The 12,939-nt window shown below is 44.8% G+C and overlaps 2 protein-coding genes and 1 non-coding gene across 3 annotated transcripts; 2 read left to right on the top strand and 1 right to left on the bottom strand.

Moving 5' to 3' along the window:
• Nucleotides 1–461: 461 nt before the first annotated feature.
• Trnaq-uug (transfer RNA glutamine (anticodon UUG)) lies at nt 462–533 on the top strand. Its single transcript has one exon. It is a non-coding gene; the product is annotated as a tRNA-Gln (tRNA).
• A 510-nt stretch (nt 534–1,043) lies between these two features.
• Nucleotides 1,044–4,333, bottom strand: LOC132788656 (G patch domain-containing protein 1 homolog). The gene is made up of 3 exons (XM_060796165.1): nt 4,067–4,333; nt 2,598–4,013; nt 1,044–2,538 (listed from the first exon to the last, which is right to left on the bottom strand). The coding sequence occupies exons 1-3, from the start codon at nt 4,122–4,124 to the stop codon at nt 1,097–1,099; spliced, it is 2,916 nt and encodes a 971-aa protein (XP_060652148.1). The 5' UTR covers nt 4,125–4,333; the 3' UTR covers nt 1,044–1,096.
• A 137-nt stretch (nt 4,334–4,470) lies between these two features.
• On the top strand, nt 4,471–10,001 carry LOC132788655 (dynactin subunit 1). Its single transcript, XM_060796164.1, has 4 exons — nt 4,471–4,627; nt 4,782–4,844; nt 4,981–6,374; nt 7,214–10,001. The coding sequence occupies exons 3-4, from the start codon at nt 5,052–5,054 to the stop codon at nt 9,647–9,649; spliced, it is 3,759 nt and encodes a 1,252-aa protein (XP_060652147.1). The 5' UTR covers nt 4,471–4,627; nt 4,782–4,844; nt 4,981–5,051; the 3' UTR covers nt 9,650–10,001.
• Nucleotides 10,002–12,939: the final 2,938 nt, after the last annotated feature.

Below are 12,939 nucleotides of genomic sequence, written 5' to 3'. Positions count from 1 at the left end.
ACGTAAAGGGGGCGTATTGGATGAGGCTTATTTGAGGAATTATGCCATTATCAATTACTCCGGGTTCGATAATAATTAATAATAATAATAATAATAATAATAATAATAATAATAATAATAATAATAATAATAATAATAATATAATAATAATAATAATAATAATAATAATAATAATAATAATAATAATAATAATAATAATAATAATAATAATAATAATAATAATAATAATAATAATAATAATAATAATAAATTAACTTTAATAATCCCGTCATATTAAATCAACCGAAATAAATTAACGCAAGAAAAATGAAATAATCACCAAATTCTTTTGGTTTACTTCTAAATTATGTTTCAATTATGCTATTTGACTTAACATTCACTGATAAGCTAGAAATAGTTTTTTAATCTGTTCATAAAATGCTCTCTCTATGTTTGTTACCAATTCCATGGACAAACCATAGGGTTCTATGGTGTAATGGTTAGCACTCTGGACTTTGAATCCAGCGATCCGAGTTCAAATCTCGGTAGAACCTTCGAATTTGTAATTTTTTCTTGTTAATTTTTTTTACATTTTTAATTTAAAGTAATGTTGTATTTCTAACAGTTTATATATTTGTTCAATTTTTAAATCAAAAACTATATATACGCCTAAAATTATGTGATGATCTTTTCTGCAAACTGACAGTGCGAAATTCGCACTGCGAATGTAGTGCTTGCAAATTAAAGCGAGATAGCTAGATGTGTTCGCTGCACATTCTGTCAATCGCAAATACCTAAAGAGCAATGGCCGCGCAGTTACAGTGCAGCCAACCTACCATAAAATAAAGATAAGCTATAAATAAAATCCCCATGGAATGCACTGCTCGGTTGTTGATAAAAGCAGAGCAAGCAGTCTCTGACGTCACAGTTCGCTCGCTCACTGGGGAATTTGTGGCATCTGTTAGTGCTCCTGACCTAAGACAAGAAGTTATTTATCTGCGAGCACATTTGCCCCTTTTTTATCACATAATGTTAGACATTTCAATCAAGTACATTCGTATATTTATTTAAACTATTTACAAAAATTAATATTACATTTACGTATAATAAAAAAAAGCTAGTGCTTGCTTTTCTTCTTCTTCAATTTGTGCTTAGATTTTTCGCTCTTCTTCGACTTTTTCTTAACTTTTTGTTTTGATTTCTTAGACTTTTTACCACTGGATTTCTTGTGCGACTTCTTTAACTTCACACGTTTTGCTTTGGAACTACTGGAATCTGAACTTTCCAAGCTATCCTCATCGCTATCAGCGCTATTGTCGCTACTACTCATTGTACGCTCCACCCAATGCTCCGTCTTGCGTTTGCTTGGCGCATGTTGCTGCCACAGTTGCTGCAGCTTGGCATCTATACTGGCCTCCGCGTGCTTTGAATTGTTACCTGGTGGCGGCTGCTTCAGTTGACTGGGCAACTTGGGGCCATAGAGTTCTTCGGGCGGAACTTCTGCCATGGCCAGTTCCTTGTCATTCTTCAGTCGCTCCTCGCGTGATTTGTATGCAATTTTCAATTTGTTGCCCTCAATGGGTGCAAATTTGGGTTTGGATGGCTGCTCTTCGCTGGGCTTAAAGAGCGCTGCAAATAATCCCCGAGGCGGTGAGTTGTTGCGCAGCACATTGGCAGCTGCCGCGGACGCGGGTACGGCTGCAGTGATTGGTATGCCCAGAGCAGCCTGCATAGCAGCCAATTTCTCCGCAGCCGTCTGTTGTGCCTCTTCTTCGACTGCAGCGGGTTTCGTATCCGTCTCTTCATCGCTGTCGTCAAATATGCTTCTGAAGAGATCTGTCTTTTCCGAAATGGGCTGATCACGTGACGCATCCACAGCCAGCTCGAGTGGCGTTCTTGGCACAAAACTAGGCTTGATAGCAGGAGTTTCCGATGCAGTTTCTGATCTGTCAATCATTTCTACTGGCTTAGCTGACTGTTCTACAGACTTAAGTGGCAGTTCGACCGCAACCTTGGGTTGCTCTGATGGTAGACTCGGCTTCTGAGGCGGCTCTATATGCTTGGGTATTATGTTGGGTGTTTGAAAGTTTGCCTTGGTATTGATTGAGGTTTCCAGATAATCGAAAATGGACATTTTAGGCTTTCCTTTAAGATCCTTTTCGGGATCGGGTAATGCTCCTCCAAAGGGTTCAGCAATGTTATAGCGCTTACACAGCAGTGCATTGGGTTTCCACATGCTCTTTGTGCGCGTCATCACGATTTTCTTTTGCTCCGTTGGCTTAAGCTGCTCCTGCTGCTGTTCCGCCTGCACCGTAGCCTCCGATACAAATCTATCAAGCATGAGACCAGCTAAAGGACGATAGATTTTCGATGCCTGTATAAATTCTTTTTTCTCCATTTCGCGATCCCACAGCGATAACGTTACCGGCTGTAAATCGGCCAGAAATTGAGTAATTTCTGCGTCATCTTTCAATTTTGCACTAAGGAACTGTTCATATCGCTGCTGTTTAGCTTCGTCAGCGAGGAAGGGCTTGAAGCCGCCTGAAGGTGTTGTTGACGCTGCAAAAAAAAGAATTGATTATTTTTCGCATTCCTTCATGACGATTGTGCATACTTACCCAAGTTCTTGGTTTTGGATGCCGCCTGCTGCAAGAGCGAAGCATTTGTTTGCTGCAATTCTTTATTGAGCTCCACAGCAGGCGATGGCGATGGCGATGGCGCTAGCTGCTCCTCACCCGTTGTTGTAATGAGTCCTCCCTTGGTAAAGTTATCACTCTTAGCGCTGATCAGCTCTAGCAAGGACTTGCTACGCTCCTGTTGATTGCTCACGCTTGTCGCTGTTTTGAAAGGATTTTTTTTCGTTGTCTGCACCACTTCGCCCAACAGCTCAGCACGCTGCTCAGGATTAAGATCATGTCTGCCCAGACCCGCCTTCTTATGTTCTTGCGCCTGCTCCAACCTGCGAGCCCTTTGCGCATCCATTGGTGCAAATCGACTGCGGCGATGCAACCAATTGCGTGGCTGAAAATCACGTGGCAAGTCGATGGTATAAGGCTGTGATAGTGTACTGTTGCTTTTATCCTCGCTGAAGCCATCGATAACATGCCGCTGCTGAACATACTCCACCTTCTTCTTCTTAGGCTGTTTGTCGGCCAACGAGAAATCGTAGCGTGTCATATCATCACGGGCATAGATATCATCGTCCTCCTCCTCAAAAGCGCCCACACCAAACGCCTGACCGCGTATAGAAAGTTGTTTCTGCTTGGCCGCCGCCTCTAGCTGACCAAACAGATTGATGTGCTGCATGGGAGCCGCTGGTGTGCTACCCTTGGAGAGCACCGGGGCACGACTCAAGCCTGAGTAGCTCATACCGAAGCGATTCTCTTTGGGCGTATAGAAAATGGGCTCATAATCATCGGGGGCAAAGGTTATATCCTCATCGTCCTTCTCCTCCGGCTCTTCATCATCATCAGCTTTGCTGCTGCTAGGTAATCCCTCGTTGCCATAGTGTTCCAGCAGATACTGTTCCCTTTGATTGCGAGCCGTTGTCTGTCGCTTTTCCCTGCGCGTCTGTCGCGGTCCAACACCTTGTCCCGGCTTCCAGCCCATGCTCTTCAAGATGCGCACAGCGACTTTGTCGCGCACTGGACGCAACAGTTGCTCCAAAACAGGGACACCGGGAATTGGACCATCCATCTGTGGCTGCATAAGCTTACGCTTGCGCTGCCCGGTGCGCTGCTCCTTCTCGCTGTCCTTGGCGAACTCATCACGTGTACGTATGCCTTGTGGTGCTATGCCGAATTCTCCCAAATCTTCTTTGTCCATGAAGTCTTCCGGTCGCTGTTGAACTGCAGCTGCTTTTTCGCCGCGGGAACTCTTGAAATTCTGCGGTGTCCAACCCTCCAGTGAACCGACAGTGTTCCAAAAACCAGCACTAAAGCCACCGGTGAACGCACCATGAAATCTTCTCTTGCCATTTTCATCTTTCACAATTTGATCTTCGATGGACAATGGCTTCTTAGCAGGCACCTCATCTAAACGTTTACCAATATAATATATATTTTCCTATAGTACATAGCATGCTTACCCTTTTCCAATGGCTCTAATGGTGTACCGAAACGATGTAGATGCTCCTCCTCATCCATTTTTATTAATTTTTAGCTATTTGACAAAGGTATAAACAGCAAGAATGTAACAATGCGCGCTCAGCTGGCATACTAAACGTAAACAAGCAGCCAGTGCTGCCAGATCTTTTGAGATATGGTCGATATCAACAACAGTTCATTTATGCCGAGCTATTAAATTATAAATTAAAAGATAATATACTAATTCTTTTCTAAAATGTCTCTATTAATGTGAAATTTACAAATTTGCCCATTTTTTATTGTAGAGCAGCAAAACGGTACACAGTTAGTACATTGGTGGTATTTCGCGTTGTATTTGTATATTTGGTATGCTCAGCATAATTACAAAGTATTTTTTGAAATTTTGCTTATGGTCACACTTCGACAACTAAAAAAAGCTCTTTTTATAAGAAACAAACAGCTGTTTTTCGCTCTCGAAACTTTTTCAGTTTTAGAACTTTATTTATTTCACGAGAATTTGTTGAAGATTTGTGTAGACGGCAACAAACAATTGCTCGCAATTTGTAAGTATACGAAACACACAATGGACAGGTATGTCCACATGTGTTTTAGACCATTTGGCAATGGTTGCATTTGCGGCACTTGTGTATGCGTGTGTTGGTGACTAATGATGTCAACATTTTTTGGTTTCTCTTTTTTTGCCTATTATACTTTCAGCTGGCTGGCATTTGCCATTTTAATAAGCTGGACGTGACTCTGGCAGGTGCATAGAAAATACACGTAAGTGATGCAGTAGCTCTTAAATTGGAAAATAAAATTTGTATTAAATGCGATTTTTTTTTTGCATGCACTTTTCGTACATACACATATGAATATACATCTAAACATGACCCATACAACGCCATCTATCGAACAGTTTCATAACGCACACACGCACAAAACTGGCAAAGTGACAGTGGCAACAATAACATCGACAATAACAAGATCATGTCGGAGAAGAATATCAAAGTGGGCGCCCGGGTCGAACTGACCGGCAAGGAGCTGTTCGGCACGATCGCCTACGTTGGCATGACCAGCTTTGCTGTTGGCAAGTGGGTGGGCGTGGTGCTGGACGAGCCGAAGGGCAAGAATAGTGGTTCCATCAAGGGGCAGCAGTACTTTCAATGCGACGAGAACTGCGGCATGTTTGTGCGGCCCACGCAGCTGCGTGTGATAATGCCAGCTGGCGGCGATAGCGGTGGTTCAGGCAATGCTACGCCCACGCTGCAACCCACAAAGGCACGGCTTAGCGGATCACGCAACTCACTCTCATCCAGTCGCCAGTCATTGCTTGGCTCACGCACACAACTCACCACATCATTAAGCGAACGCACTGGATCCAGCAGCAGCTTGGCTGCTCGCAAATCTCTTGCGCCTCAGAGCAGCAAGGATAAGGATGTCTCCAGCACGGGATCGTTGGCAGCCGAAGGCGGCGGTGGCAGCGGCGGCGCAGGCGCCACAACATCCGCTACCGCATCGAAGCGTGCTTCGTTTGTGGAGACCGGCTTTCTGGAGATATTGAAGCCACAGTTTACACCGTCGCAGCCCATGCGTTCGCCCTCGTTTACGGCCACTAGCACGACGGAGGACAAGGTTGCCTTGCTGGAGGCACAAAAGACCAGCGCAGAGCTGCAAACACAGCTGGCGGATGTCACCGAGAAGCTTGAGACATTGAAGCAGCGTCGCAACGAGGACAAAGAGCGTTTGCGAGAGTTCGACAAGATGAAAATTCAGTTCGAGCAGCTGCAAGAGTTTCGCACCAAAATAATGGCTGCCCAGGCATCTCTGCAAAAGGAACTGCAGCGTGCCAAGCAGGATGCCAAGGACGCCATCGAGGCCAAGGAGCAGCATGCCCAGGAAATGGCAGAGCTCTCTGACAATGTCGAAATGATTACCCTGGACAAGGAAATGGCCGAGGAGAAGGCAGACACGCTGCAGTTGGAATTGGAATCGAGCAAAGAGCGCATCGAGGAGTTGCAGGTGGATCTAGAGTTGTTGCGCTCCGAGATGCAGAACAAGACAGAATCTAGCATAGCGGCCAGTGATGGTGGTATGTCCACCTATGAATTCAAGCAGTTGGAGCAGCAAAACATACGCCTCAAGGATACTCTCGTGCGTTTGCGTGATTTAACGGCGCACGACAAACACGATATACAGAAGCTAACCAAGGAGCTGGAGATGAAGCGTTCTGAGGTCGCAGAATTAGAGCGCACCAAGGAAAAGCTTAGCTCCAAGATTGATGAACTGGAAGCCACAGTCGCCGACTTGCAGGTGAGCTTCTTTACTGTTTTTTAATGCTAGCAGGCATGTTCCCAAACACCCGGCTAAATACCATTCATTTTATTAGAATCTCAAATTGTATATCAGTTTGTTGAGTTTATTAATTTGTGGGATTTTTGTGATATGACTTTTTTACAACAACAATTATGCTTAAATTAATTTTCTTAAGTTCATTTTTGTTGTTTTTGTTTGTAACATATAGTACTTCGTTTATATACTTAGGTAGTTTTAATAAGCGAATTTGACATATATTTAGTAACCTTCTCTGTTTTTAAATATATCTACTTTTATAAGTTTTTTTTTTTAAAGCTGTACGTTCCTTATCGAAGTTATAAATTTTCAAATTGATTCGGGAACAGGCCTGCACTGCTTACTATAAACTAAAGCACAATTTTTGCTGGAAGCTACAAGCTACTTTTTAAGTAGATAGCTTTCGCCCTCCCCCACAAATTCCCAGTTCCTAGCTTGATTCTCTCTCATACCTTTCGTTTACTTTTAACACCTGCAAAATTTCCTTTCCCCGGTTCACTTTTGCTTTGTTTGGCTTTTGCTTCAACACCTGTCACATTTTTGTTAATAATAACAAAACATAGACAATACATTTGCTGTTCTTTCGCTCCCAATTCTAAATAAATGTTCATTTAATTTCTTTGCCGGCCTACATAATATAATCAATAAAAATAAAACTGGTTTGCAGGAGGTAAATTCAAATTTGTTGTACAATTTGTCATAATTCATAAAGTCATATTTTGTTTATCCCCGCTAACCCATTTCAACAATTTATGATGGAAACTGTATTAAAAATCGAATTTGTTATTGCCATTCTAAAGGAACAAGTGGATGCTGCACTGGGCGCCGAAGAAATGGTCGAACAACTGGCCGAGAAGAAAATGGAATTGGAGGATAAAGTGAAGCTGCTCGAGGAGGAAATTGCACAGCTCGAAGCGCTCGAGGAAGTGCACGAGCAACTGGTGGAGAGCAATCATGAACTAGAGCTGGATCTGCGCGAGGAACTCGATCTGGCCAATGGTGCCAAAAAGGAAGTGCTACGAGAACGTGATGCTGCCATTGAAACAATCTACGATCGTGATCAGACCATCACCAAATTCCGTGAGCTGGTGCAAAAACTCAACGAGCAGCTGATCGAGCTACGCGATCGCAGCTCCAGCAACGAGCAGAAATCACTGCAGGATCCCAGTCTCAAGCTGGCCACCGAGACCATCGACTACAAGCAAATGTTTGCCGAGTCCAAGGCATACACTCGCGCCATTGATGTGCAGCTGCGACAGATTGAGTTAAGTCAGGCCAACGAACATGTCCAGATGCTGACTGCCTTTATGCCCGAATCCTTCATGAATCGTGGTGGAGATCATGACTCGATACTTGTTATACTGCTCATCTCGCGCATTGTCTTCAAGTGTGGCATCGTTGTGTCGCAGACCCGTGAACGCTTCCCCGCCGTCGAGGCTGTTACCCGTGAGGCCGTGACCCAAGGATATGCGGTGCAGCAATATGCGTTCAAATGCCGCCTGATGCACTACATCCACAATCTGCAGTGTGCACTGCATCAGATACTCTACGGTCTGAATAGCTGCACTCCGGACACGTTGTTACGTGCTGGCAGCTCACTGCCCGAGATGGTGGCACAGGAGAAGATCGTCGATGGCATCATCGAACTGCTGAAATCGAATCAGCTGGATGAGAACAGCACCACGGACAATATCGAGAAGTGTGTGGCGTTCTTCAATGCCATGAACTCGGTGCTCTTGGCGGGCGAGCAGCTGCTGAACGAAACACAAATGATACGCGACTGTGTTGCTTCGTTGGGTGCCGCCTGTGAGTCCATTTTGAACGACACGGCGATTGCCAAGGTGATCATTGAGGAGGCGGGCGCCACAAGTGATTCGATGCTGCTCATTCAGTTCCTCAACGAGCACATGGAGAGCATCAAGCAACAGGTGAAACTGATCAAGCGACGCCTGCCCAATGATCAGCATGTGATCAAATGCGGCCTTTCACCACACAAAATGGATGCAATGCGAGCGTTGGCCCAACAAATCAGTCGCATTATGTCGGCCATGCATGCGGCCACCAAACAGGCGCTGGCTGCCATTGTGGCCAACACGGAGAGCGATAATGCGGCCGAGCATACGCTGCCCCAGGACAAATACTGGTCACTGCTCTCCGCGGCTTGTGAGCGCATCTATGAGCAGGACGATCGTGGTCCAACGCAGAACTTCAAGGCACTGCTTGGACAAGCGAACTCTGATCTACAGCACATTGCCCAGCATCTGCTGGACAAGGAGTACGAGATTATGTCCGCCGCAGGTGCAGCACCACGTGTCCAAGCGCAGAACACGCCTATCAATCAACGCGCTCAGCTGATCAAGAAACAGCTGGAGCAGAAGAATGTGCTGGCAGCAACGTTGGAGAATCGGGAGGCAGACATCAAGCAGCTGAAACTGGCGGCCAAGATGAAGCTGAACGAACTGAGCGAAATGCAAATACGCAAAGATCTCGCCGAGAAGAAGCTGAGCGTGCTTCAGTCCGAGTACGAGCATGCGGTTAACAAATGGAAACTGCAGTACGAGGAGACGCATCAGAATCTGCTCAAGAAAGAGAAGGAATTCGAGGAGACCATGGATCATCTGCAGAGCGACATTGATGCGCTCGAGAGCGAAAAGAGTGATCTGCGCGACAAGCTTAAACTAAACACAAGCGTGGGCAAGAGTCAAGCCTCTGATTCGCACTCCTCCTCCGCGCACAATCTTTCGGGCACTGGGCTAGGCGGCCCGGGTAGCGCCAATGCAAGCTACACGGCTCCGGCTGGCACCGCGCCGCTGGTGGCCGAAGAGATGCAGCTGCTGAAGTGCGCCTTCAACCAGGAGCGCAATGAGCGTTTGCGTTTGCAGGCGCAGGATATGCGCGCCAAGTTGCAACAGTTTGAGCCCATCCATGTGCCTCAGCCGCAGGATCAACGCATCAATGCGCTGGAGTCACAGCTGACGAAGATGAAGCATGCCTGGGTGCTGTCGCTGCTCCAAGTGCAGGCCAAAGGCGGCAACGGTGGCACCGCCAATATCAACACGATCGCCATGCAGCGTCGCCATCAACCGTTGCCCCAAAAGTCGGAGATCAGTACGCAAGCATCACGTCTCGCTTCAGACATTCTGTCGGAGTATCTACAACGGAAGCCACATCGTGCGGCGAGTGGACAATTCGCCGCTTTTCCCACCGTCGATGTGAAGCGTGTGCTGCAGATTTAAGCGGTCAGCGACGGGGCAATTGGGGCAATCATTACGTAGCTAGGCTAGGTCACTTTTATAATGCTTCGTTTTTCTGGCTAGCACAAAGGTTTTAGCGAAAGGGGAAATCCCCATCTTCAGCCCACACACAGAGCAACACACGCTAGTAGCTTCTTTGGCTTGTCCCCCCACTAACAACCTACACTAACTAACAATGATCCCCTCCTTCCTAATAGTATCTGCCTTGTGTGGTCACCAGCGTGCTTCTGCTCATTGAGGTCTATGACTTTTGGATGCGCTCGAGGAAGAGCAATCGTTTCTACTGGAATCAGGTTCTCCTCCGCTTTTTCATTGGGCTATGGGATTAAGTGATGATCGCACTTCTTTTATTGTAAATCTTATTTAATTTATGTTTGTATCATAATAATAATGCTATATGTGTAACTTATGCAACTGTGTATCTCCACTGAAATCAACTCAAGCGAACCCAGAACCCAAAACCCTTTTTATAGCTACTATATAAATTAACAAGAAATGTATTATGTATCCATGAAGGCGAGAAACTATGTGAATAAAAAGACACAATCTACTATTTGTAACTAAACCCAAATTCAATTTGCATATGAGGAATATATACAGTTATATACAATATACCAATATACACTGAATAAACGAGTATATTTTCCAGATGTTGTTTAACAAATAACTATACGCTATTTTATTTAAAAGCAAATAGTTGAATTTAATTTTCAGCAAATTTCAAATAGTAACGTTCGTTTGCCGAACAGCTGTTTGCGTTCCACTTGCCATCCACTTGTCGCTCTTAAGTTCCAATAAGCGTGAGAGAGCGCACGCTTTTGCTCTCTTACATTGTCGCTCTCACTCACACTGCGACTGCTTGCTCAACACGCGAAAGCAGCAACAACAAAAGCAAGGCCCAATGCCGCCAGGTTACAGCAACAACACGAACAACAACAGCTGCAATAGACACATAGAAACTATTACACTAGCCGACCATAAACCATGATGGTCACAAAACTGTGTAGTAGCAGTCCCCTCCCTCCGCCCGCCCTTTACTTTGCTCTCGCCCGCTTCGCTTTAGCAAATGCAAATGCAAATTGCTAACAGTTTTCAATCTCTTTCATTGCCCTTTTGACTGCCCAGCTGAGCCTTCAGCCTGACCTTATTCTGGCCCCCTTTTTGGAGTCCCTGATTCGCTGGTTCTTCTTCATGTTCCCGACGACTTTTCTTTAATTGCGCGGCCCGCTTGCCGGAAGCCAAAGCGGATCCACAACGTCATTACGATCCTAACCTAAGTGATCCGCTGTGAGTTGACCATTCATTTGGCTCCATAGAGGGGGATGGAAGGGGCGAACTTATTCTCTTCATTTGTTGTGTTTATAGAGCGGCTTTAATGTGTGTCGGCTCGGTTCGGTTGGGTTCGCTGTGCTGCGGGCTCGCCTTTTTTGTTCGCTGTCAATTCTCACGCCCAACTCTGACCTTTTTACGGTATATTTCGAGTTTTTGTATTTTTGTTTTTTTTTTTATTTTGGGGTTTTCCGTGGTCTGTTTTGTAACAGTTTTTCATAGGCAGTCTGGTAAGTTCTAATGTATGTTTTGAAATTGTAATGTATCTGCATCTGCATGCGATTCGCTCTGCTTGCGACGTCCGTCAAGAATAGACTGAGTTGCTGATGAGATCCTTAACTGTCACTGACACACATATCCAATAACCAAACAACACACTAACTGACCCAAGTTCTCTTGTCATTGGCTTACATTGCGAAAAAAGACCAAAAAACGCAACGGCAACAACAACGAAAATATAAAGAAACAACAATCAAAACAAAAAGTTGGCTCATAAAGCAAAGCTTGTAATGCCCCCGGAGCTGTTGACTCATGCCAAGTGCCAAGTGTATAAAAAAAACAACATAATTGTGGTATTATAAGACATGTCAGAACGATCAGTTTGATGTGATGAGCTCGAAACATACCCTTTAGTTATAAAACTTGGAAAAGATACTCTTTTATCGTTGTTAATTATTGTATTCTTTGGGATCATAACCATAAATAAATAAACTTACAAGATTTATTTAATTTTTTATTTAAGGTACTAGCTTATTTATATCAGAGTGTTCTCTACTATATTTTACTTTTCTAGATTAGCTTAAAACACTGCAATGCTAATGGTTCTTATATTACATTCATACTTCCATGAGTCAGTTCAGTATATAGTATATCCTATACTTCCAAAACAGAGCAACTGACTTACATAAAATCTTCAGTTCAATATCAGCTTGTTCAATGAAGAATACGCTTCAGTTTTTGAATATATCAACAGCATACTCTTTATGGTTTGCAACATATCTAACACACACCGTTTGCTAGTCTGGCATACCTTAAGCAATCAGACTGTAAAGGGTATTAAAGAAATAATTAAAAACAATTGTACGATACGCAGCAGAGCAAAATCAAAACCGAAACCAGTTTGGGCCGAGACCTCAGTCTTATAAACTGACCACAAGAAGAGCGAGAGTGCAATAGCAGCAACGAGCTTAGGAGGCAGCTCAAGAATATGCAACGACGTTACAACCGAATGATGATCACTCAGAACTCCAGCTCCGGATACCCTACAAATGTTAAGGCATGATCTCTCAGTCAGCATCAAGAAGCGGAAGCGCGCAAGTTTTATGCTTATTGCATTCTTTGGGGTTCTGTTAGTTACGCCTGGTTACGTTCGAAGCTCGCAGCTCGAAGCTAAGAAGCTCGATTTGGTAAATGACCAAACAGTAGCCAACAGACATCGGACATCAGCAGGGGACGCCCCCAAAGCATAAACAAAAGGCCACGCAAGACATATGCTACCATCAAGCTAATGGCTTGTGGAGATGGCTGCGATTCAGAGTCAAGTCTCGTGGTGTGCTTCGGTTTGGTTTGGTTTGGTTTGGTTCCGTCTCCGGGTTCGAAGCTGTCAGAACAATGGGTCAAGCGCTAGATTCGAGCTTGAGGCATCTTCACTTTGGCCACTTGAAGTGCTCATTGTGCATGTTGTTTTGGTCTGGTGTGCGGCACTTCTTGAGATTTGTTTAGTAGCACGCACTAGACGCTATGTCTATGTCTGAGCTCCATTGTTATTAACACTCTTATATGTGGACTCATTGTTGTTGTTGCTGGCCTGGCGTCATCTGTCGGCTCACTTGGCTTTTGGAGGTCCAGAGCGCATCCGACTACCCCCATCCCTAACCCCTGCCCTTGCTTCGCGCTCAGTTGCATTGTAGTTCACTTGAACGCTTTCGTAAGCCAACCACAAA

Source organism: Drosophila nasuta, chromosome 3 (genome assembly GCF_023558535.2).
Source record: "Drosophila nasuta strain 15112-1781.00 chromosome 3, ASM2355853v1, whole genome shotgun sequence".
NCBI lineage: Eukaryota > Metazoa > Arthropoda > Insecta > Diptera > Drosophilidae > Drosophila > Drosophila nasuta.
The sequence above is the reverse complement of the archived record's forward strand: the minus strand, read 5'-3'. Positions and strand labels throughout refer to the sequence as shown.

Bases quoted from the DNA above. Each gene is read 5' to 3' on its own strand.
- LOC132788656 (XM_060796165.1), bottom strand. From the start codon at position 4,124: ATGGATGAGGAGGAGCATCTACATCGTTTCGGTACACCATTAGAGCCA. The intron at 4,014-4,066 runs GTAAGCATGCTA...GTAAACGTTTAG, and splicing joins ATTAGAGCCATTGGAAAAGG to ATGAGGTGCCTGCTAAGAAG. The intron at 2,539-2,597 runs GTAAGTATGCAC...TTTTTTTTGCAG, and splicing joins ATCCAAAACCAAGAACTTGG to CGTCAACAACACCTTCAGGC.
- LOC132788655 (XM_060796164.1), top strand. From the start codon at position 5,052: ATGTCGGAGAAGAATATCAAAGTGGGCGCCCGGGTCGAACTGACCGGC. The intron at 6,375-7,213 runs GTGAGCTTCTTT...GCCATTCTAAAG, and splicing joins CCACAGTCGCCGACTTGCAG to GAACAAGTGGATGCTGCACT.